The sequence below is a fragment of the Triturus cristatus genome, chromosome 1_2 (genome assembly GCF_964204655.1).
Source record: "Triturus cristatus chromosome 1_2, aTriCri1.1, whole genome shotgun sequence".
Lineage (NCBI taxonomy): Eukaryota > Metazoa > Chordata > Amphibia > Caudata > Salamandridae > Triturus > Triturus cristatus.
In genome coordinates this window covers 726,856,565-726,878,809 of record NC_140580.1, presented here as the reverse complement: position 1 = coordinate 726,878,809, position 22,245 = coordinate 726,856,565, and the positions used below count along the sequence as shown (strand labels likewise).

At 44.6% G+C, this 22,245-nt stretch overlaps 1 protein-coding gene across 1 annotated transcript in view; it reads left to right on the top strand.

The window, feature by feature from the left end:
• The window catches only part of LOC146867907 (uncharacterized), a 100,908-nt gene that overhangs the window by 60,302 nt on the left and 18,361 nt on the right, over positions 1–22,245 (top strand). Inside the window, exons 4-6 of the mRNA XM_085615130.1 lie at positions 3,212–3,414; positions 15,150–15,315; positions 18,183–18,347. Of these exons, the coding sequence (XP_085471256.1) occupies positions 3,212–3,414; positions 15,150–15,315; positions 18,183–18,347 (534 nt within the window). The remainder of the gene's footprint in view (positions 1–3,211; positions 3,415–15,149; positions 15,316–18,182; positions 18,348–22,245) is intronic.

Sequence of the window (22,245 nt, the reverse complement as noted above, 5' to 3'; positions counted from 1 at the left end):
CCAGGATTAATATAAATCAATATAATAATGCTGTTGCTATTGCTGCAAAAATACGCTTGGAAGCATAAAAATGGACATCCACCGCTGCCAGACGTATTACCTGCCTCCCCTTACCTCCAGCTTGCCCTCATCCACACCTGGCAGCCTCCATTCGAGCAGAGTTCAGAAGAGAAAAAACAAAGAGAAGCTGGAAGCTCAGTTGTAGTCCGTTGCTGTCAGCAGCTACGATTTTAGCAAAAAAAAAAGAAAGAGCATAACATCTCTCTCTGTCCCCGAATTGCCTGCTTCAATCCACTTTTCAGCCTGTTTCTGTCCAAAACAGGAGCGAGAGCGCTGGCGTCCTGCTCCCGACCAAGGTCCGATTCAATCCGCCATTGCCGGAGGAGGGGGCGGGGCTTGGATCACCTACGGCTGCATGGTGTGGCGCTCCGCGGCCGTCATCCCAGTTAGCATTTGGATTCTAAAATGCTAACCCCATTATACTTACTGTACATCTCGGTCTTGATATGGTAGTACAAGCCAGGGAATTTTCGTTTCCTAGGCACCTTCTAAGCGACTCAGATTATGTAACCTACATGCAAGGGGTTCTTAAGGAATATATAGCAAATAATTTTCATACTACATCCCTTACTATAGTCTGGGATTGCTTAAAGGCATATGTGAGAGGGGCCACACTTCAGTATATATTGTTGAGCAGAATCGGTCTCATTTTAGTCAGCTTGAAAATGAACACAGGTTATATACTGATTTAGAGCAGCAACATGCCCTAGCAATTGCCCTGAAAGATACTGGTGAACAACGAATATGCTTACAGATTATTGATATAAGAGTGAAGCTTAGTAGAAGGTTAAAAGATAAAGCTGCCAGTAACTTTCTTAAGCTTAGAACTAGGCAGTATGAGTATGGAGAGCGGGTGGGACGGGTTCTGGCCTACCAACTAGCCGACCAGAGGGCTAAGTCACATATTAAGAAAATTAATGGTGTGAATTGCGTAACTTTTACTAAATCCCAAGAAATTGTGGAGCAGTTTAGGATTTTCTATGCTGATCTGTATAATGAGGCAATTAGTTTTAATCTACAATCTGCTATAGATTATTTACAAGAAAGTGGGCTACCTGTTTTGGATTCCTCTCAAACCTTGGAATTGGAAGGAAATGCTGATTTAGTAGAACTTAATCTAGCAATTGGGGCATTACCTTCTGGCAAAGCAGTGGGCGAAGACACCATCCCACTTGAATTTTATAAAACATTTAGGGATGTATGACTCCAGTATTTCTCGAGCTGGTTAATGAGATACTGCAAGCAGGGGATTCGCCCCTTTCGTGGAACAAAACTAACATCATTGTTTTTCCAAAAAAAGGCAAACCAGTGGAGAAAATGAGCTCATACAGACCAATATCCCTAATTAACTCAGACGCTAAATTTATTTCAAAGCTTCTAGCTTCCCGCTTAGCCCCATTGATTCATTTATTAGTATCAGAAGAACAGCATGGCTTTGTTCCAGGTAGGGACACTGCTGCACATATAAATACTGCCATTGCAGCATTTGATATTGCCAATCACCTGGAACAGCGGATTGGGATGTTGATTTTGTGATTTCCAAAATACAGATGAATTAAGTATAATAAATACATAGACCACAAAGCTATTCAATCGTACGAGAACTTATCTATCTCATAAACTGTAAGCCATAGCAAAAACTGCGAGATAATTGACAAGGACAAATTATAACTCAAGATACATCATAATTAATATTATTTTGTTTTAGGCTAAGTGAATTAAATCGAGTTACTTCGGATAAGGCCCCCCAGTTGGATCCCAATTACACCTACCCCATGGTTGGTCACATTTTTTAATAGAGCGTGATCCCCTGATCCTAGCTAAAGCAAGTTCTCTTTCATATACTCCCCAAAAGATTACCCACCATTCTGCTGCTCTGGGGGTTGTTGTCGAGACCCATGCCCTGGCTATGCACAGCCTGGCGGAAGCAATTATAACACAGAGAAGACTTTGTGGCCTACATCTTCCACTGAATGTATGACCACTGAATGTATGACGTTACAACGCATACATTCACAATGCATGCCTTTACAACGCAGTTTTTACATCACAACATCCTTTACAATGCATTCTTTTACATCCCATGCCATTACATCGCATTTTCAGAAACTACCTTTACAACACATTCCATTACATCACATTATACCTTTACAACGTATACCATTACAATGCATACCATTACATCGCATTTAAGGTAAGTGTTGGATAGTATAGGGGTAATAATTACTATTCTAACTCCAGTGAGTGCAACAGTAGGGCAAGTTTTGGATAGTGTAGGGGTAAAAATTACTATTCTAACTCCAGTGAGTGCAACAGTAGGGTAAGTGTTGGATAGTGTAGGGGTATAAATTAATATTCTAACTCCAGTGAGTGCAACAGTAGAGTAAGTGTTGGATAGTGTAAGGGTACTATGTGTTGTAATGGTATGCATTGTAATGACTTGCGATGAAATGTCTGCGTTGTAATGACATGTGTTGTAATGACATGCGTTGTAGTGACATGCGATGTAATGGCTGCGTTGTAATGACATGCCCAAATCACCGACTTGCATAGCAAAAATGTAAACATTATTTAGATGAGCAAGCTATTGACCCATTTCACAACTCGAGAGCCAAAGCACAAGGCACATCAATGTGAGAAATGGGCACCTCCTGTGGGCAGTGTTAGTCTGGGCAAAAACACATGTCTGAGCAAGTTACAGTTACACTAATACAAGCGTGTTTAAAGTTTTTTTACAAGCCAATTATTATTTTCTATGCTTTTAAGATGGCTGCCACACTGTGGCTAATTGCACTATGATGGGCATTTTTAAAGTATAGAAAGTTGGATTCAAAGATGGCCTGCTACAGCTTTGTCTTGCCGTTACAGTAGGCTTGGGTATAGGCAGTGAAAGGACACAATTCATACACTGAAAAAACATGGTATTGCAGAAGAACTCAAGGGTGGCACAAGCACAAAAAATAGTGATGAAAGTCCTTGAATCCAGAGCTGCGATTGATGTGGACAAGAAAGCCATCAAATCATGAGAACAGGGCTGAGCTAACGGCCCCTGTGTGTAGTATCATGTACAGTCCTGTCTGTGACAGATGTTGTCTGTAGCTAGACAACAAATAATTACGGGTATTGTTAACAATCCCTTTTTCCTCTGCAGCGAAGGCAGCATCCGGGTAAACAGCACGGGGACATACGACTACCCAAATAGCCAAAGTGGCATCAACTTTCTGAACAACAACCTGGAGTCTATGATTGTATCGATTTTTAACAATCCGCAGACCTTGGCGAGCCTCTCAACAGCAGTTAATAAGGCTCATGTTGTGCTGGTGTCTGCAGGGTCTGTTTCAGCACCCATAACAAGTAAGCATTTCTAATATTCTGAAGAAGATGGGTAAGGTTTGATAAATTAATTATTTCACCCATGCTCACCCATGCGCCATGGTATGCTGAGGAATGAGGTAACAATGATAAAAGAGCTCACTAAAAGATAATAATGAAAATAAACATTTGTTTAAAGCACTACACAATTCAGATTTCCTGTAGGTGTTCCTATAATCCAGCAGCACTGTTTTTAATTAACTTCAAGAAGAAAATAGTGAACAACCCAACAGGGTTTTTAACTATTTCATGTGTTTTGTGCATCACAGATCGCCTTGATATTAGCATACATGGTAGGAGGCGGGAGTGTGGGATAGGACAAAACTAGGACAGAGAAGTATTCTAAAACAGGTGGGAATCAAAGATTGCTGTTGGTGTAGAGGATTGAAAAAGCAAGGACACAAGGGTTGATGGGTGGCACAACTGGTTGTTGGCAATGCCAAAGCATTCATAAGGAAGAGTGTTTGCTTGAAATGAGAGGTGTTAATGTTTTATTGTAGGAATGGTCACTTGTGGTCCTGACTGTTGTCAGGAGGGAGATGCAAAAGTGTGGACAGATAACTGTAAAAGGTTGACGGCTGAACAGTCCAAATCTGTGTTCAGAATAGCAATGTCATACCAATACTTGCTTTGGTTGGGTTGGCTTGTGTTTGGTGGTATCAACACTGTAGAGGTGCTTTTCCTGCTTTGGTCAGTGTGTATTTGGATATATCAACATGATTGGCTCACCTGATTGGGGCATTTTGTGTTTGTATGTGGCAAGGCCTTAGGTGTGTTCGCTAGACCTTTCTACCCCATCGAGACAGTATCCTCACCAGATTTGCCCTTTCCAAGACTGCTCCAGAGGGTTGGCATACTGCCCACTTCAAGGCCCACAACACCCGCAAACGGCAGTCCTTTTTTAGTTTGGCTTTAGGGGCACACAACCATCTTGTGGGAGGGAGGATCAGATATTTCCACCACGGGTGGCAAAACATATCCGACAGGTGGATCTTCTAGATCCCACCGCACCTCCCACCCACCTCCAAACATCTCTCAGAGGAGAACTTGTGCTTTCTCCTCTAAGAAGTGTAGGCTGTTTTGACCAACAGAGCCATAGAGAGGGTTCCGGCACAGAAATCGGGACAACTGCTACACCCATTACTTTCTCGAGCTGAAGAAGGACAGAGGCCTTTAGCCTATTTTAAATCTCAACACTGTGAATGCCTTCTTGTGAAAGGACATATTCAAAATGGTTGCCTGTCATGTACCCGTACTGTAGTTCCAAGGATGATACGTGCGGTTCAGTGTGGGCAAGAAACTTTTTCAATTTGCTCCTCTTTGGCCTCAGCAGTACTCCTTCGGTGTTCATGATAGTGATGGCGGTGGTCGCAGCACAGCTTCTGTGGTTGGGAATACCAGTTTTCCTACATCGACAAATGACTTTTGAAGATGGAAGTTCCACAAGCAGTTGTGGTCTTCTCCAAATAAGGGTGATCCTCCAGACATCATTGGGTTTCACGATCAATGTGCCAAAGTCACACCTGACTTCTTCGCAGAGGGTCCTCTTTATTGGAGCTATCGTGAACACAGTGCAGTTTCCAACCTTCCCTCACCACACAGATTCAGTCCAGGTTTCATAAGAGACCACAAGGAACCTGCCGTGGTGGCTTAACCACAATTGGGCCAGTAGCAGACCTCTCTCCCTGTCCCACCCAGAGCTGAAGGTTGTGACAGATGCATCATTGGTGGGTTAGGGAGGCCATATGGGAGAGGTGGAGATCCTGGGTCCTGTGTCAGGAGGTACTTCACCTCTGGAGTTTTCTGGAGTAGCAGAGCATTTCACTGGTTGTGAGCCACCTGGCAGGATTTTGAACTCCTTGGTGGACAAGCTCATCCAACAGCATCTGGTGGATCATTGATGGTGTTTAGACCCCAAGGTAATACAGGAAGTCTTTCATCAATGGGTAGAATCCTGGGTAGACCACTGCAGAGAATGCATAATTTCCAAACTTTTGCACGCTATAGTTTCCAAGAAGGCTGTCTCTCGAAGTTGCATTTGGAGAAAAGAAGAGCACGGGACTCCTGTTGGTGTGCAAAATAACATTGGACTGGAATGCTGCCCCAAGTAATTTCCAGTGGCTGAAATTAATTCAAGCATGTGACCTATCACTTTTTTGTATACTTTAGTGTGTCACCCTAAGTCGGATGGATATGCCAAAACGTGGGTCCTGTGCACATTGTGTCACTGGAAAAAGCTATACCTGGCTGACGAGTCCAAACTAGGGTAAAACGGGTCCTGGGTTGCTTGTATTCTGGTTCATGGAGGACCTGGCATGGCATTTCAAGCTGGGCTGTTCTCATTGGAGCAGGGTCAAGACTGATTTTCACATGGCTGGGTCCAAACTTAGGTGGCATGGTGTACAAAATAACGATGGACTGGGATGCGGCCCGAGTAATTACTAGTGGCTTAGATTGATTCAAGCATTCCAACTATCACTTTTATGTCTACTTTGGTGTGGCACCCTAGTAGGACTGGTGTTCCCAGAAATGGGTCCCATGTGCACTGTGTCACTGGAACCAAGCTACACCTTCTGATAAACCCTAACTATGGTGAAACTGGCTGAAATTAATTCAAGCATTACATCCATCACTTTTTTGCATACTTTAACGGTGATATGAGAGCAGAAAACTATGTCGGTTTCAGTCAGGTGCCAGTCGAATTTGGACCGGCATTGGAAAGGACAATCAGCACCACCTTTTCGGGCAGTGAAGTTAGCATTGGCGTCGATGTGCCTAGGCCTGTATTGGGTAAGGGTGCTGAAGGTGGTTTCATTACTGAAGTCGAGAGCAGAATCAGCACAGAGAGTCCTGCTGGCACCGAGGGCGAACTCACAAGAAGTATTCTAGGTGGTAGGCCTCTTTGCTCCATAGGGCCTAAAGGCATGCCAGAGGAAGTTAGAAAAGAACCACAGAGCTGGGGCATGGCTGAGCAAAACTCTTCAATTTGGTGTGGCACCCAGAGGAACCTGGAAACTTGGATTGTGCTGGAACCAGCTGCAGATTTGGCCCTCAAAGGTGTCAGATAATGGGAATAAGAACAGGACCGGTGACGTCACCTATGAAATTTGTCAAGGGAATGTGTTAGACCTGGCATCGTTTGGCATGGTTTCCCCTGTCTTTTTGCTTCTGGCCTCCTGTTTTCGATTGTGAGTTAGACTTTGTTTTTGCTGGTGTTTGGACTCTGTCCACTTTACCATGGCTGACCAGTGCTAAAGTGCATGTGCTCTGTGTCTAAACTGAAATGGCATTTGGTTTGTCCATGAATGAGAAGTTTGATTTACTAGTAAGTCCCTCGTACAATGCACTCACTACATGTGCCCAGGGCCTGTAAACCAAATGCTATTAGTGGGCCTGCAGCACTGATCGTGCCATCTACATGAGTATCCCTCCAAACGTGTCTCAGGCCTGCCCCTGCAGGGCCTGTGTGTGCAGTTCTTAACAGCCATATCAACCTAGCAAGTACACCGACTTGCCGGGCCCAAACCTTCCCTGATACTACATGTAATGCACCCCTAATGTAGGCCCTAGGTAGCTTCAGGGGCCAGGTGCTGTGCATTTAAAAGGTGAGACATGTGCTTTAGAGTTTTGTATGTCCTGGTAGAGAAAATCCGCAAAATTTGCTTTTCACTACAGCAAGGCCTATCTCTCCCACAGGTTAGCATTGGAGCTGCCCTGTAGCCTTTTACACAGATATCTTCCAATTGGGAGCTGATTTAAAATTGGAGTTTGGTGTCTCTGGACTCCCAAGTTAGAAACACATCTTTTAGTGAAGTTGGTTTTTAAATTGAAGGCCTGAAAATGGCACTTTTAGGAAGTTGACATGTTTCTGCCTGTCCCAAGAATACACGTCTGGGTTGGATGACAGTTGGGCTTTGTGAATTCACTCGAGACAGAGACACACAAAGGGAGCTGGGGTGGGCTCTGCATATCGTGATGGCTCTCAGCAGACTGATGGGTCTTCCTGAACTAGAGTGGCGGGAGGAGTTGACACTTGCACCTCAGTAGGGCTGTGCCTGTCCCCACACAAAGGACTGCATACCCTCCTGTAGTGTGTCTGGAGCCAGAGCCATGTAGGGCAGGGTCTTGTGCACTACAAAGACTTTTCTTTGAAGTCTCCCTACTTCATAGGCCAAAATGCGTATAAGTACAGAGCCTCTGACTGATAACAGAGGAAAACATTTCTGAACTGAGGACATTCTGCCAGAATGAAGAGCTGTGGGTCTGCAAGGAGGGACTGCCACTTAGCTGCTTGCTTTGTTGTGTTGGCCTGCTGTCTGCTGCTTCTTGCCTGGGAGTGAGAGGACTGAAATCTGCTCTTTGCATCCTGCATTCTAAAGTTCCTCCAAGGGCATGAGTTGAGCTTCACTCCTGTTGGAAGTCTCAGGGCCATTTAAGACTTCACCTGCATCTTGCTATCAGCAGCTGGGCTCCTCTGCCGAGTTCTGACCTGCCAAGTGGTGCCAAACCCAGTCCTGGACCCTTGAGGTGATTCTGGTGCTGCAACCAAGAAATCGATGCATCGTCTCCAACCTTCACTTAAGTAACCGGCACATCCCTGCCAAATCTATACGTTGCCGCTGCCTGCACCGAAGCCATGGTCCCCACTCACTAAGTGTGCAGTGCAATGACCATGACTTACAAATCAAGCCCGAATGGTCCCGCAGCACCTCCGAAGCACCGCAGCTGCGTGAGTCTCAAGCACTGTTTCACCGAAGTCTGTAACACACTGCTCCAACGCAGCGCCTGTGGCCTGGTGGTTTGATGTCGACACCATGGAACTGACTCACTACTGTGGCATCGACGCATCATTGACATGCGTTGCCTTCAGGGTCTTGCACATTCAAACAACGCACAACCCCCCCCTGTGCCCCGCATCACACCCAGGCATTAGCGGCTCAACGGCCCTTCACTGCCTCCAGGAACCAACGCATCATTTTTCTACAGTGCCAACGACCTGCCTAGCAATAATGAGCCGATGCATCACCTGCTTTTGCAATGCCTCACCTCCTCTGTGCATCACACCATCTTCGACTTTGTGACACACCCATGGTACTGTACTGGGGTTCATGCGACTCCTGTAGCCGGCCCGCACTCCATCGCGGTCGGACTGAACTTGTGGATCTGTCTCGGTCAAGTGCAACCAACTACCCCAGTTGGAGCTATTATTTTCTAAACGCTATAACTGCATTTAATATTGAAGGATTCATATCTTACCTTGTGTATGCTGGATTTTTATCGTTCTGCTCTTGTTTTTCTCAGATAAATATTGGCTATTTTTATAAACTGGCGTACAGTACTTTTGTGTTGTTTTCACGGTACTACTGTGGGTGTGCACAAATACTTTACACATTGCCTCTTTAGTTTAGCCTGACTGCTCTGTGCCTATCTACCTGAGAGTGAGCCCAGGTAAACTTTTAGTGTGTACTACACTTACCCTGACTAGAGTGTGGGTCCCTACTTGGACAGGGTGCAAACCATTGCCAATTAGTGAACATATTTGTAATAGAGTGGGATTGGCGTGAAGGAGTGAAACTCCTTTTTGACTTCTTATGTTTGTTATGCTTACCTGAAAATTTGAAGAGGGACGAAGACCAGCTTCGAGAGCAGCTCCGTCAACTCCAAGAATGAGACTGGGAGTGAGACATGAAACTGTCCAGGTGCTGCATCTTCTTGTGCTTGGCGACATAAAGTTTCACCTTGTTTTGCCTGAAGGACTTTGGTTTCAGTGACACGCAGTTCCCGCAGTTCTTGGAGTTGTGTCCTGAACCTCTATACCACAAAGAAACCTGGTGGGGATCTGTCACAGACATCTGTTTGGGGCTTAAAACATATCACCTTAGGAGGTGAAATCCCTTATACACTGTGGAATCTTTGAAGAAATAACTGGCAAAAAGGGGTCTGTGAGAGGCGAAAGAAGCTCCGGATCTGCTTCTAGAGGGGTGGAAAGAAAGGAACGGATGTAGGTGCGCAGGAATGCTGCCTTTATAGTCCCCGAATGTCATTTCTGGAGCAGAACACCTCAGCGGGAAGCAGTGCGGCATCACCTTCCGGTGTGCTAAAGTACTACAAAACAGTTTCTGGATCCAGTCTGATGCCTGGGGAATATTCAAAAGGTGAGGAATTTGTGACTAGCAGTTTCTATAAAAAACAATATGTATGTTGCATTTCATCTAATACTCCTCCAGAATAACAATCTTGAAAAAACACCTTCTTCCCACCCACAACAAAAACAAAATCATGGTTTTAATATTTTCTGCTAAGCTAATTTTCACCAGACACAAGGCTGTATGGGTTGAATGGTCTGACCATTTCGTGATACGATTTGATGTAGTGTCCCAGCAAAGTCATGTGAAACACAACGTACTCGGAGAAAGTTGATTATAAAGATCATTCAAAAATATCACTACTTAAATGCTGGAAACATCAATAAATGAATCTCTCTAAGTAAATATGACAAAATATGATGCCAACACAATGTCAAACATTGCAGTACCACCATACTAATCACTGCAGATACCCTGGCTCCATTCACACCAAGAAATACAACCATGAATGTAACCAATAACTGGTTAGCTTATGCACTGTAGAAAAAAGGAACTGCACTCAGAGGTTTCAAACCAAATGGTTGTAGGAAAGTAGGATCTTTCTGGCATAGATACCCCAACTTTCTGCCTGGGGGCAGTGTGTTTTGACTGTAGTTCACTTGAATCCTGCTAATCAGGACCCCAGTGGCAGTGCTCTCTCCTCTCAATTCTCTGGTAAGTACTTTGTACACCAAACAATTGGCATACTGGAGTACCATTATAAGTCCCTAGTATATGGTACTGAGGTACCCCCGTACCATATAAACCTGAGGTATCCTATGGGCTTCAGCATGTATTATGCCACCCATGGGGGTCCATACAAACTATGTCTGCAAAGCTGTCAACGCAGTCTGCATTAAAGGGTGCTTGCAACTTTCACTTTGGATATAAGGTTTCCCTTATATCTCGGTCACTGCCCTTCTAACCTATAGGGCACTCCTATCGTAGGGCCTTCAATCTAAGGGCAGGGTGCATGGTTATAAGTGTGTGGGCACCCCTGCATGAGCAGAGGTACCTATAGAAAACCTGGAATCCATTTTCTGGGCTGTGTAAGTGCGGGACATCTATTATAAGGCATGTTGTGGACACTGGCAAGTTGAGATGTCTAACTACATAATAGCTTCCCGAACCTGGTCATGTTTGATATCAAACATGTTGGAATCATGCAACTACACCTATTCCAATGTTGCATGATACCATGCACTTGGAGGCTCCATAGAGAACCCCCAATATCTACCTGTGTAGCCTTACAAGGTCTGACAGCCAGACTCTGCTGCTGCTGACCCTCCATAGAGAACCCCCAACATCTACCTGTGTAGCCTTACAAGGCCAGACTCTGCTGCTGCTGACCCTTTACAGTGTTCTGCCCCCTGCTGATGAGCTTCACTCAAGCAGGGGAAGCTGAACAAAATATTCCCTGCAAAGGAGAGGTGTGACCACCTCACCTTTAGAATTAGGTAGTGTGGTGTCGCTTCCAAGCGCCACCAGACTGCATTGAAGGGTACAAATGGTGCCCTCCATACATAAACCCGTTTTGCACAGTTCAAGAGCCCTCGGCTCCCACTCTGTTGTGAAACTACACAAAGGACAGGGGAGTGACTACCCCCTGTCTAGCTCCTCCCTTGGGAGGTGCCCAGAGCTCCTCCAGGTGGCCAGTTGATTCTGCCATATTGCATCTTGGCCCCTGGGAGCATCTGACTGGCTAGATCAGCTAAGTAGCATCCCTGACCCCTTCTGATAGGTGGGTCACCAGAGACGAGGTCCGTATCGTTTTTAGGGTTAATTAAGGGCTCCCCTGAGGGTGGGTCCTTAGAGTCACCCCGACAACAACTTCTGGATCTGACTGCCTTCATCTGAAGATTGTTAAAATACTCTTTGGCTTGTGGACATTACAACTCTGCTGCTCTTCAAGCTAGGACCCACGACAAGACTGTTCCTGGTAGGAAGCATCCTGCTGCATCTTTGTCCCTGTGCTTTTCCAAAGATCTGCAACTCCGTCGCCATGCATCCTCAGAGCCATCAAGGACTCAGCCTGCATCCTAGCCTGAAGGAATCTCTCTTGAAGTGAAGGAGTCACTTCCCTGTATCCGCAGGCACCTCGAGGTCGACGACTGGTGTGCTGATTCTGTTGTCCCATGGCCATAGCCCAGCTTTTTGGTGGTCCTGCCGGCCACTGACCTTCCTGCACTTGTCGATCAGCGTGGGACAGCTTGTGAAAGGCTCCTGGGCTCCTGCAACATCACCTGGTCTTCACAGCTGCTGTTTCTTGTACGCCTTGCTACACAAAGAACCTTCAACCAGGGCTAGTATTGTGCTCTTGTGCCTCCTGGTTTCCTCCGGGTGGTTTGGACTCTGCTTTCAGGTTCTTCTCATCTAGATTCTTTGTCCTGGTTCACTGGCCTGGTCCACGAGACGCTGTAGCTCCTGTATTTGCACGACCCTTCAATGGCATCTATGGAGGTTATCGACACCACTTCACCCCTAAGCACCTGGGATCCCTGGTGCAGGTATCCTTAGCTTCTGGGTATCCATGGATGGGGTGACTCTCCAACCTTCCTTGATCCAAGTGGTTCCTTCGGGGTCTTTTGGGAAGGGTCCTAGAACTCTAAATTTTCAACCACGACTTGCCCTGTGTTGTCCTACGGATGTCTGACCCGGTGTAACCACTCTGCACCCAGGCACCTTGGGGTCCCTGGCTAATAATCTTGGGTCGTTCCTTGATTGCCGGGTGTCCTCCAACCTTGAGTACTAGCCCTGTTTTGGTACTCACTTTGCATCCCCACCCCCACATTCCCCCGGTTAAGCCCTATGTGATTTTCTATGCTACTTATCTTTTGTCTAAGTATTTTTTGTGTGTACTTGATAACTCCAGGTAGGAGATATACCAAGTTACTGTCTAGTGTATAGTAATAAATGTAAAGTATTTTTCTACTCACCTGGTTTGGTTCTTTTTTTTGTGTACAAAGCTTACTAACTCACTATTAGCACTTGCAACTGCTTTACACCCTCCTGGATAAGCCTTAGCTGCTCTCCACAGCTACCCATTGAGAGCTTTGATTTTCAGGAATCTAAACTCTGTCACTAATAGTTACCTAGACTCAGTGCACAGTGTCTCACCATGGGTGGACACTATGTACTGAGCCAGCCCCCTACAATGATGGAAACAACAGCAAACCCAAAAGCACCACTCACAGAACTAAAAAAAGCAAGAAAAACGAATGAAATGATCTAATCGCTGTCAAGCTACCACCCCTCAAACAAAACATTCTGAAATCTACAAACAAACCAAAAGATCTGTTGTTAATTCTTAAGAACGAAACTAAATCATCAGTTACCATCAACCCTGCAGACTCAAAAGAAAATGCACTTTTTTTTAGTACTCCCCCTGCCAAAATATTGAAAATCTATAAACACACCTCCTCCAAATTAACAACAGTTTTCGGATCAGCCCCCAAGCCAGCAAAAAAAATGAGTGGACACACTTACCTTCACCCTTGCCTTCACATCTTAGAAAGTATGTAAAATCGAAGTGCCCCACCTTAAAATCAAAATACTCAAATAACAATCAGCTGAATTTAAATCTTAGCTTGTGCTGCTCCACTCTTTGGAACTCCTTTCCTGGGGACATCAAGGCCCAGATTAACATACACTCTGCGTTGGGTTGGTGTTACTTTCATAACACAGACCTAAAGCAAAGTGTTGGGCTGGTATTTAAATCCAACACAAATCATGATTGGTGTTGGATTGTAACATAAAGTAACACAACACAGTGCAACGTGCTACCTTGCATTGCGTTGCATCAAGGAGGCATTCCATAGGGGGTACATGTGCATTTTCATGCATCCACTAATGGATTTTGAAACAATTCCATATCTACAAAGATTTCTAGACATGGATTTATGCCACAATCCTGTGTCCACCTGAGACTAGCGAAAGAGGAGAAATATTTTTATTTCTGCTGTTTTTTCCCCTCTTTGCATGTGTGCTGCATTCTGCAGAACACATACATATGGGAAATAGCCCTAAAACATAGTTTATGTGCAGGAAGGGTACCTTTCCTGTGCAAAATCTATGCAGACCACAACGCAGACATTCTTGCGCTATGGCGCAAAGGTGGCTGCATTGGCGCATAGCTTCACAAAGTTTCCTACCGCATGGAGAGACCAGAGCTGTGTCATTTCTTTGCTTGCTTCCCTGCCCTGCCCTGCCCTGCCCTGCATGAACTCTTAGTAAATCTGGGACCTAGATGTCTAGAGAACATTGGCATGATTACGGTAAGGATTCAAATTCAAATCTTCCTGCATGATGTTTAAAGTCCTAATGCTGCAACAACATATTAAAATTCACTCTTGCCTCCGCATCTCTGGAAGCATAAAAACATTAAGGAAAAAAAAAAACTTTCACAGTGAAACCAAAATTTTCTAATCAAAATCAGCTGCTTCTAAATTCTTTATTGGTGCAGTCCCTCACTTATGCAACTCTCTTACTCAGCACATCAGATTTCTAGGAACAGTGGCACCTTCCTGAAGAAATTAAACACTCTGGGGGCATATTTACTAGGAAACTGTCGGAGCACTGCGTTAAGCCAAGAAAGCTAACGCAGCACTCCGACAGTTTCCAACCGCAGGGATGCGATGTATTCACAAGAATGCAGGGCACCCCTGCCTTTCCCTAAGCGCTGATACAGAATTAAATGTAGCTGCCTAGTACCAAAGCAGGCACTCTTGCACCATTGTGCAAGTGTGCCTGTTTTGCAGTTACAGATTGTTTATGTGCAGGAAGGTGTCCCTTCCTGCACATAAACAATCAGTAATGGCGTTTTGTAACTTCTATGTGAGCTGCAGAATGCAGCGCACAGAAGTTGCAAATTGTCAATACGAATGATTGTTTATATGCAGGAAAGGACACCTTCCTGCACATAAACAATCAATGATGTTTTGCTGTTTATATGTGTGCAGCACACATAGAAACAGCAAAAACAAGGAGCATTGCTTTTCGTTTCGCCATGTTAAGACCAGGTTTTCCCTGGTCTTAATTTTGGCGCTGTCTATATTTATACCACCATTGTAAAGATGGGGCAGCATCAGAATCAATGGGTGTTGAGGCGGAACGCCCACTGCAACACCCATTTGCCACCCCTTTCACGCTAAGTGAAGCATGAAAGGGGTGCCTTATTCACAAGGCGGCGTTAAACCACGTTTTAGCGATTAAGGTAAAGCCCCTATCGCCACCACAACATCGGAAAAAGTGACGATCCTGTGGTGATAGGGGCTTGTAAATATACCCCTCTGCTCTTTAACTTGTATCTAAACATGTAAACATCTGTCTTCCTCGCACTGAAATTAGAGTACTTGATTCCTTCCTATAAAATACCTGTCGCAAAATGTTTATCTCCTTTCCTTGTATTTTTCTACTCCCATCGCTCATTTGTTAAACACTTTTACTTGCAAGATTTATTTCTCTAACTGTATTGCCCCTGGACAGTTAAATGTACACCCTCCTTCAGTGCAATTTGTTTTATTGTGGAGTGCTCTGACACGAGAAAGTTAATGAATACATATCCTTTAAATCTATTTTGTTTGTTTCTTCCAGATGTTTCTGACATGGAGAAATACATGACTTGTAAATTGAACTTTTCCGACTACAAGATTACCTGCAACAATCAAACCTGTTACTGTATTGGACCCTGCTACCAGCACCCGAGTTACTGTACATACAGAGGCGACTGCTACAACCGACAGAATGGACCCGTCTGCGAGTAAGACACGTAAAACCTCCGTAGAATCAGCCTGGCTAAGCACGTTGATGCATGGCATCTATGCCCAATGATCACAAACCAATACGTTTTCTAGCCTGGTCTGAAGAGTAAAGCCACAACATTTGGTACAGATTTATTTCCAAACCTGTCTTGAATGCTATTTCCATCATCGTTTACTAGCAGTACAGTTTAGGGAGCCCGCGTTGATAAACTGCACGCTTAGATCTTTTCATACGTAATTTGTAAGAATAAACCTCTCTAAGGGCCAGATGTACGACTCTAAATTGCGGTCACAAACGGGCAATCGGCCCGTTTGAGACTGCAATTTAGGGCATGGCCATGTACAAGCCTCATTTTGGGAATCAGTAAATTTGACCGAATCCCAAAATGAGGTTTGCGACTCGCTATTAGGAAGGAGCGTGCCCTTTGTGAATGGGTCATAAAATATTTTTAAGGGCAGTGCCTGTCCTTAAAAAATGAAACTGAAAAGTTTAATTATTCTGTGTTTTTAAATGCATCCCGTTTTTCTTTAAGGAAAACGAGTTGCATTAAAAAAAATAACTGCTTTATTTAAAAGCAGTCACAGACATGGTGATCTGCTGACCCCAGCAGGCCACCATCCCTGTGAGTGCTAGCTATTCCTAATGGGGTCGCAAATTGCGCCTGCCTCATTAATATTGATGAGGCATGCAATTTGCGACCTCATTAGGAATCGCAATTAGCGAGTCGCAAGGAGCTGTACCTGCCCTTGAGAGGCCTTCACTACAAAGGAAGAGGCTGGGATTGCTCTGGTAGTCAGATAAAGCATTAGCGCGTCCTCGGATTGGTTCACCAAACAGAGGCTTGCATGACGTGTGACACTATCAGAACCCTCCCTGCGACTGGAAGAAATGTCTGGCCTTTAGCCCATCTCTCCTGTTCCCAATCTCTTGAACTGGCTGAGAGGGCTGTTGTATCTTCCTCAGGTGTAGTAAACCATAGGCTTGATTTAGAATAGAATGGTAAAGGCGCAGCTGCCAAAAATGGTGCAATCTCTTCCTGTACCTCTGGAAGTTGAACTCCACTTAGAGTTTCTGTGATGGCAGACCTGCTGCCAGCGGATCCTCTTTTTGCTCCGCCATCAGGTTTGCAAGGATGAGGTGCCAACTCCACCCGAGGTGACTGCCAAGCAGCTGCCACATCTAGGATCACTTTTTTCTGCCAACAATACTGAAGTCAAATAACCATGAAATATTACCATACAAAGAGAGCCCAACTCTCATCAAATTGAGCCCCACTTTCTGGGTACGCTGTCAGTGCCCACAGGTGGTGGAAGAAATTCCAACATCTGCCATGGACATTGAGAGAATTAACGCCATGATTTTCACCGACAAAGGGGCATATTATCAAGGGGCCGCGATAAAATTATCGTCGCTTTAGCGTCTGTTTTCGGGCAAAAAGCGCGATAATTTTATCGCATTATCATCAAGTACACGCTAGCATGTGATTCCTTGACTTAGCGCCCGTTTTCCACACACCTCGCCTCGATAATGAGATGCAAAGGAGACGTGGCTGTGAAAACAATATGGGATAATATCGCGAAGGCAGTTTCGCGATATTATCAACGAGGGTTAGCGATATTTGAAATCGCGTTAAGTATGCCATAACGCAGGAATTTAACGTCTGTTAAATTCCTGACTAAGACATACCTAACATGGGGGGTGGATTGTGTGGCTAAGACCACAGGCCCTATCATCAAGGATATCGCAGTTTTCCATGGAACATCGCTGGAAAATCAGCGATGTTCCATGGAAAACACAGCTATTGCTGGAGTAATTATCGCCATTGCGCTATGTGTTGTTAATACAGCGCTAGCATGGCGATAATTTCCAGCGATAGTCGGCGATAAATATCCTCACGCTAAGAGCGGCCAGCGATAATTATCGCTACCGCTTGATAATATGGCCCAAAGTGGTCCTGTTATTGTTTAGAAACCTTTGCCACTAGGGCGATGAACAGGGTCTGGCTATAGGGCAATCTGGCAGTGTTAGAAGGCAAGGTTAGTGTGTGGGCTACTTTTCTGGCTGAATGTGGGCCTCTTTTATGGTCTGGTGGCTCGGTTTTTACAGTTGATTTCCCACATATTACAACAAACACTGCCTGCATGAAGCACAATGCATAGAGGCTTCTTCTAATGCTCACTAGGCAGTGATTAATTTGTAAGTCCTGGAGCTCTCGTCATGAGACAGCTTCCACAAGCCCATTTCTCCAGTTAACGCTGCCTATGACAGAACCATGGAACCCTGCAAGTGGGGTTTAGATGTGGTGAAGTGGCCAGAACTGCCGACTTCTGAGCTGATGAACCAGGTTTGAGTCTCTGTGTTGGCTCAACATCCTGTGGTTCATTGCGAATCACTTAATCTCCCTGCGCCTACCAAAAAATGAATGCGTCCTTAACTGGTTCTCAAGTGCCGATGTTGATGATTAAGTCCTGGTGCTGAGCGCGTGAAACCACCAGCTCAAATTAAGCACTGTCGCAAGGGCATTTATTTGCCACACTGGCTGATAGACGTTCCACCACCTCAACTCTAAATCAATCTGCTTATCTTTTGAGACAAAGATTAAGCACCTTTGACGTCTTTCTTCCTTTTGCACAGCTCTGTCCCACTGTTCCACCTTGCCTCACGAGCTCAATAATGTGTACCTGTCACTCTTGAAGCGTGACACTGAAAACATGTATTTACGGTAACAGCATGAGCAGTGAAACTGTAGGCCTGACCTTCCCGAAAGAGGGTTGACCACATTTGGTGAAGAAGAAGAGCTTTTGGTTGTGGTCTGTTGCATTTCCTCTCTGGAAACTGACTAAAATAGTATTTTTTGTTTTTCAGGTGCTACAGTTTTGACTATTACCGCTATACTGGAAAGCAGTGTGAGCTGTATGAAAAAAGTGCTGGCTTCTACGGGGTGCTGTTTGGAGTGTTGGGTGCAGCGCTGCTTCTTCTTCTTGTCCTTATTTTGGCTGTCATCTTCTTTCGACAAAAAAAAATATCCTGGTATGTTTTGAGTACGCGCGGGACGCCTCTGTGCATTAACTTTGTCTATAAGTAGTGAAATTAATAGTGAACACAGCCGCATTGATGTTGTCCAATTTGGGGGACTTCAAGGAAGAAACTAGCCCTCCCCAGCCTCACCCTGTGTTTGCACTTTAGGTTAGACAGGTCTATGAAGCAGGTGCATCATTCCACCGAACTATCTTAAACATGCATACAAAAATTTTAGGTCATTGATGTTAAAGGTAACTGAAGCTGGTACATTTGCATTGCAACACGTTGGGGTACATGTTTGCAAGAAGGCAAGAAAAATGTTTGAGTCAACAATGTTTCTCTGTTCTCTGAGTGTGGGTGGCATTCCACTTCATCTGTTTTAGCTGATCTGGTCAATTGCAAGAAAGTCCTTAGATTAATCGATCTCCTGATGAGCCTTGATTCATCTAAGGGGTACAGCTAGGTCATAGTGGAGGAAGGGTCACTAATAGTGTTTTTTTATTTTTTTTTATCACAAACTTTATTGCATTTTCATATACAGCCATACGCCACCGTGTGGCCGGGAAAGGGACAACATACTTATCAATCTTCTGGCCATGATAAAATGATAGCATAAACTGTAGGTAGGCATAGTGCAAATAGTAAAAATGTGAAGAAACATAAGTATGACATATTTATGGATTGTGAAACGTGAGCAGTGTAAATTTCAAACATATATAATCAAACCCCCGACCAAACCACCCCTCCCCCAAACTCATCGTCGTCCCGTTTTGCAGTTATGTTACCTCATCGTGCTTCTGGGTGGATGTTCGTGTGGGGACAGGATCAGCAGGATCTACTAATCAACCAAAAAACAGGTCTTTGTGGCGGAGGGTGTCCTGAACCACAAGCCGATCCATTGTACATAGTACTGAAATTTAAGGGGCATCGCATCTTGGTTAAGGGCTGCAGCTGTACACCATGGAGGACAAAAATAACACAGTTGAGGCAGGATATATGAGGGCCACCCCCATCTATCACCAAGCATGTAGGGTTATCCCTGGTTAGGATCCCGGTCTGCCTGACCACGAGAGGTCCCATCTGTACAATTGAGTGTGGATCATGCGTGGGCAACGGGCGCAAACACACCCTGCCTACCGCCTAACACTTTCCTGTGGAAAACAGGAGCAAGGAAAGCCCTCCCCCACCCTGTATCTGTCCACAGCCTCCACTACTCTGGACGCCGCCCCCTCCCTGCCACCCGACTCACAGCGGTCCCCTGGCTCCCATTTACCACCGGCTCAATGTGAAAACATTAGAGTGGAAAAAGGCCCGTTATTTCACATGGGATGGGGATCAGCATGCAGATTTATAGCCAGAAATATTGGGTCTGTATGTTATTCCCCATTACAGGTAGAATACGTTGTAAAAGGGCGGTTCAAGGGAGGAATTACCAACCGAAATCAGTCTTTCTGGCCCCAGCAATTCTGGTGAACCTGCACCACCTAACTCATAATTCAGAGTTTTGATAAAAGTTATGAAGAAGCTATCACACTGCCCAAACATAAGGGCAAACTGGTTTCAACAAGGGTAACTTTGGTTCAACCTTCGTAGCTTGACCTAAGCAGCAAAGCACACCTTGGAAAAAAGCATGGCCTGTTACAAACGACCAACATTTAAAGACAGTTAAAAAACTTAAATAACCACAACAAGTTTGAATACAAATATAATTAAAAAATGAAACATGGTTGAAAAGTCAATAAAATGGATAAGGTTTTCCCAAGTTGTGGGGTAAAAACCATCAGCAATGAATTTCAATGAGAGAAAGGTTGCATGAAAATGAAAGGACCATAAAAATGAATGGTACATAAAAATAGTGAAGATTGTCCTGCAGAGTAGGAACTGGGATCTAGGCTTTCCTTGTGGCTGACCGGCGGCTACCCACAGTGCCTTATTTCCTGCTGCATGGTATTCTAATCCAGGAGCTCTATAAGTAGAATGTAGATATTACAATAAGCCATAACTAAAACGTATGCGCTCCTGGGCAGGTCTGTGTGTACTTCAATAGTTACTGTACACTATGTTGGTTATTAATATTTTTCACCTCACACTGTCAGCCTGGGGACTTACTTGATTTTGTGCAAGGGCAGCCCACAGAAGCAGGGAAGGGAGTGAGCAGTATTTGTGCCCATCCCGTAATGGGCGCAAATTGAAAAATTGGGTGCAGAAACTGTTTGCGCCAGATTTTCCACTTTGCACCATTCTTGTAATAAGGTTATGAATCTCAGATCTGTTTTGGATCCTGCACCGATTAAAAAATACATGCATGGCACAATTTGCAGTAAGCCTAGCTATTACTATTAAGGGCAAGGAAAGTGGAAAAAGCAAAACAAAGCTTGGCAATCAATTTCTTTGTTCAGTTGCCAAGTTTTGCTCATATCAGTCAAAATCTGGCTTCATGGAATATGTCGATAACCGGTTTCTTGGTAGTCATTGTGAATTATATACAAAGGAAGCCGTAGCGGAGGGCATGCGGCGGCCATGTTATGCAATCCAATGAAGATAGCAGTGGATGGGCCATTGTGGAGAGTTGGTGATCCGCAGTGTGGGTTTCAAACAGAACTATTAGCAAATCAGGAGTCCTTTATAGAAGTCAGGAAAGTGAAGCCGAGAAAGTGTGACTAATGAGGGAATTTCCAAACTATTGTGTTCCCAAACCACACATTTGGCTCCACCTCAAAGGGCGCACTTTCTTGCACTGCATACAACAAAGACCTGTTCACACTGTGAACCAGTATTTCATACATCCGGATTATTGGCCATAAACATTAGGCCCTCATTTGTAGCTTGCGATTCTGTCGTCTAAGCTATTCTACGGTGTGGTTCTTTAAAAAGAAGATAGAGACAGATTGCCTACGAGGAATGTCAATTTGACTGTTTATGTATAATAACCTTATGTCTCCCACCCCCAAATGTGGTGAAAAAAGAGTGAACAGGAGTGTTGGTGCCTCACGGTAGCGCCACCAAGGAGGGTTAAGCAGGATGGTACTCGCCTGCTACCTCAATTTCTCATCATCAGCTACCAACACTCCAACAGCAAGAAATTGTGCATGAAGCTAGTGATGAACTAAATAGGTGCTAGGATGTGTTTTGAATAAAGAAGAAAAGAAACTGTGCTAGAAATATGTGCACCGTCTCAAAGAACCCCCTAAAGGCATTTTAACATACGAGCTTTCACGCAGCTGAGAATAAAGTATGCAAGCCAGGGTGATTTAGCTCTTTCTCTGATATTAATATATATCACTTAGGGGGTTCTTTGAGACGGTGCACATATTTCTAGCACAGTTTCTTTTCTTCTTTATTCAAAACACATCCTAGCACCTATTTAGTTCATCACTAGCTTCATGCACAATTTCTTGCTGTTGGAGTGTTGGTAGCTGATGATGAGAAATTGAGGTAGCAGGCGAGTACCATCCTGCTTAACCCTCCTTGGTGGCGCTACCGTGAGGCACCAACACTCCTGTTCACTCTTTTTTCACCACATTTGGGGGTGGGAGACATAAGGTTATTATACATAAACAGTCAAATTGACATTCCTCGTAGGCAATCTGTCTCTATCTTCTTTTTAAAGAACCACACCGTAGAATAGCTTAGACGACAGAATCGCAAGCTACAAATGAGGGCCTAATGTTTATGGCCAATAATCCGGATGTATGAAATACTGGTTCACAGTGTGAACAGGTCTTTGTTGTATGCAATGCATTGAGTGGGGGATGACCTGTTCTCTGCCCCTTTAGCTCCTTTTTGTAGACTCGCACTTTCTTGCACAACATGAAGCATTTTGTCACAATGGATACAATCCATCAAGCTGCATGAAACAAGAAGAGACCTGCCTTGTACACTTCTTATTCTCAAATACTTTGCTGGC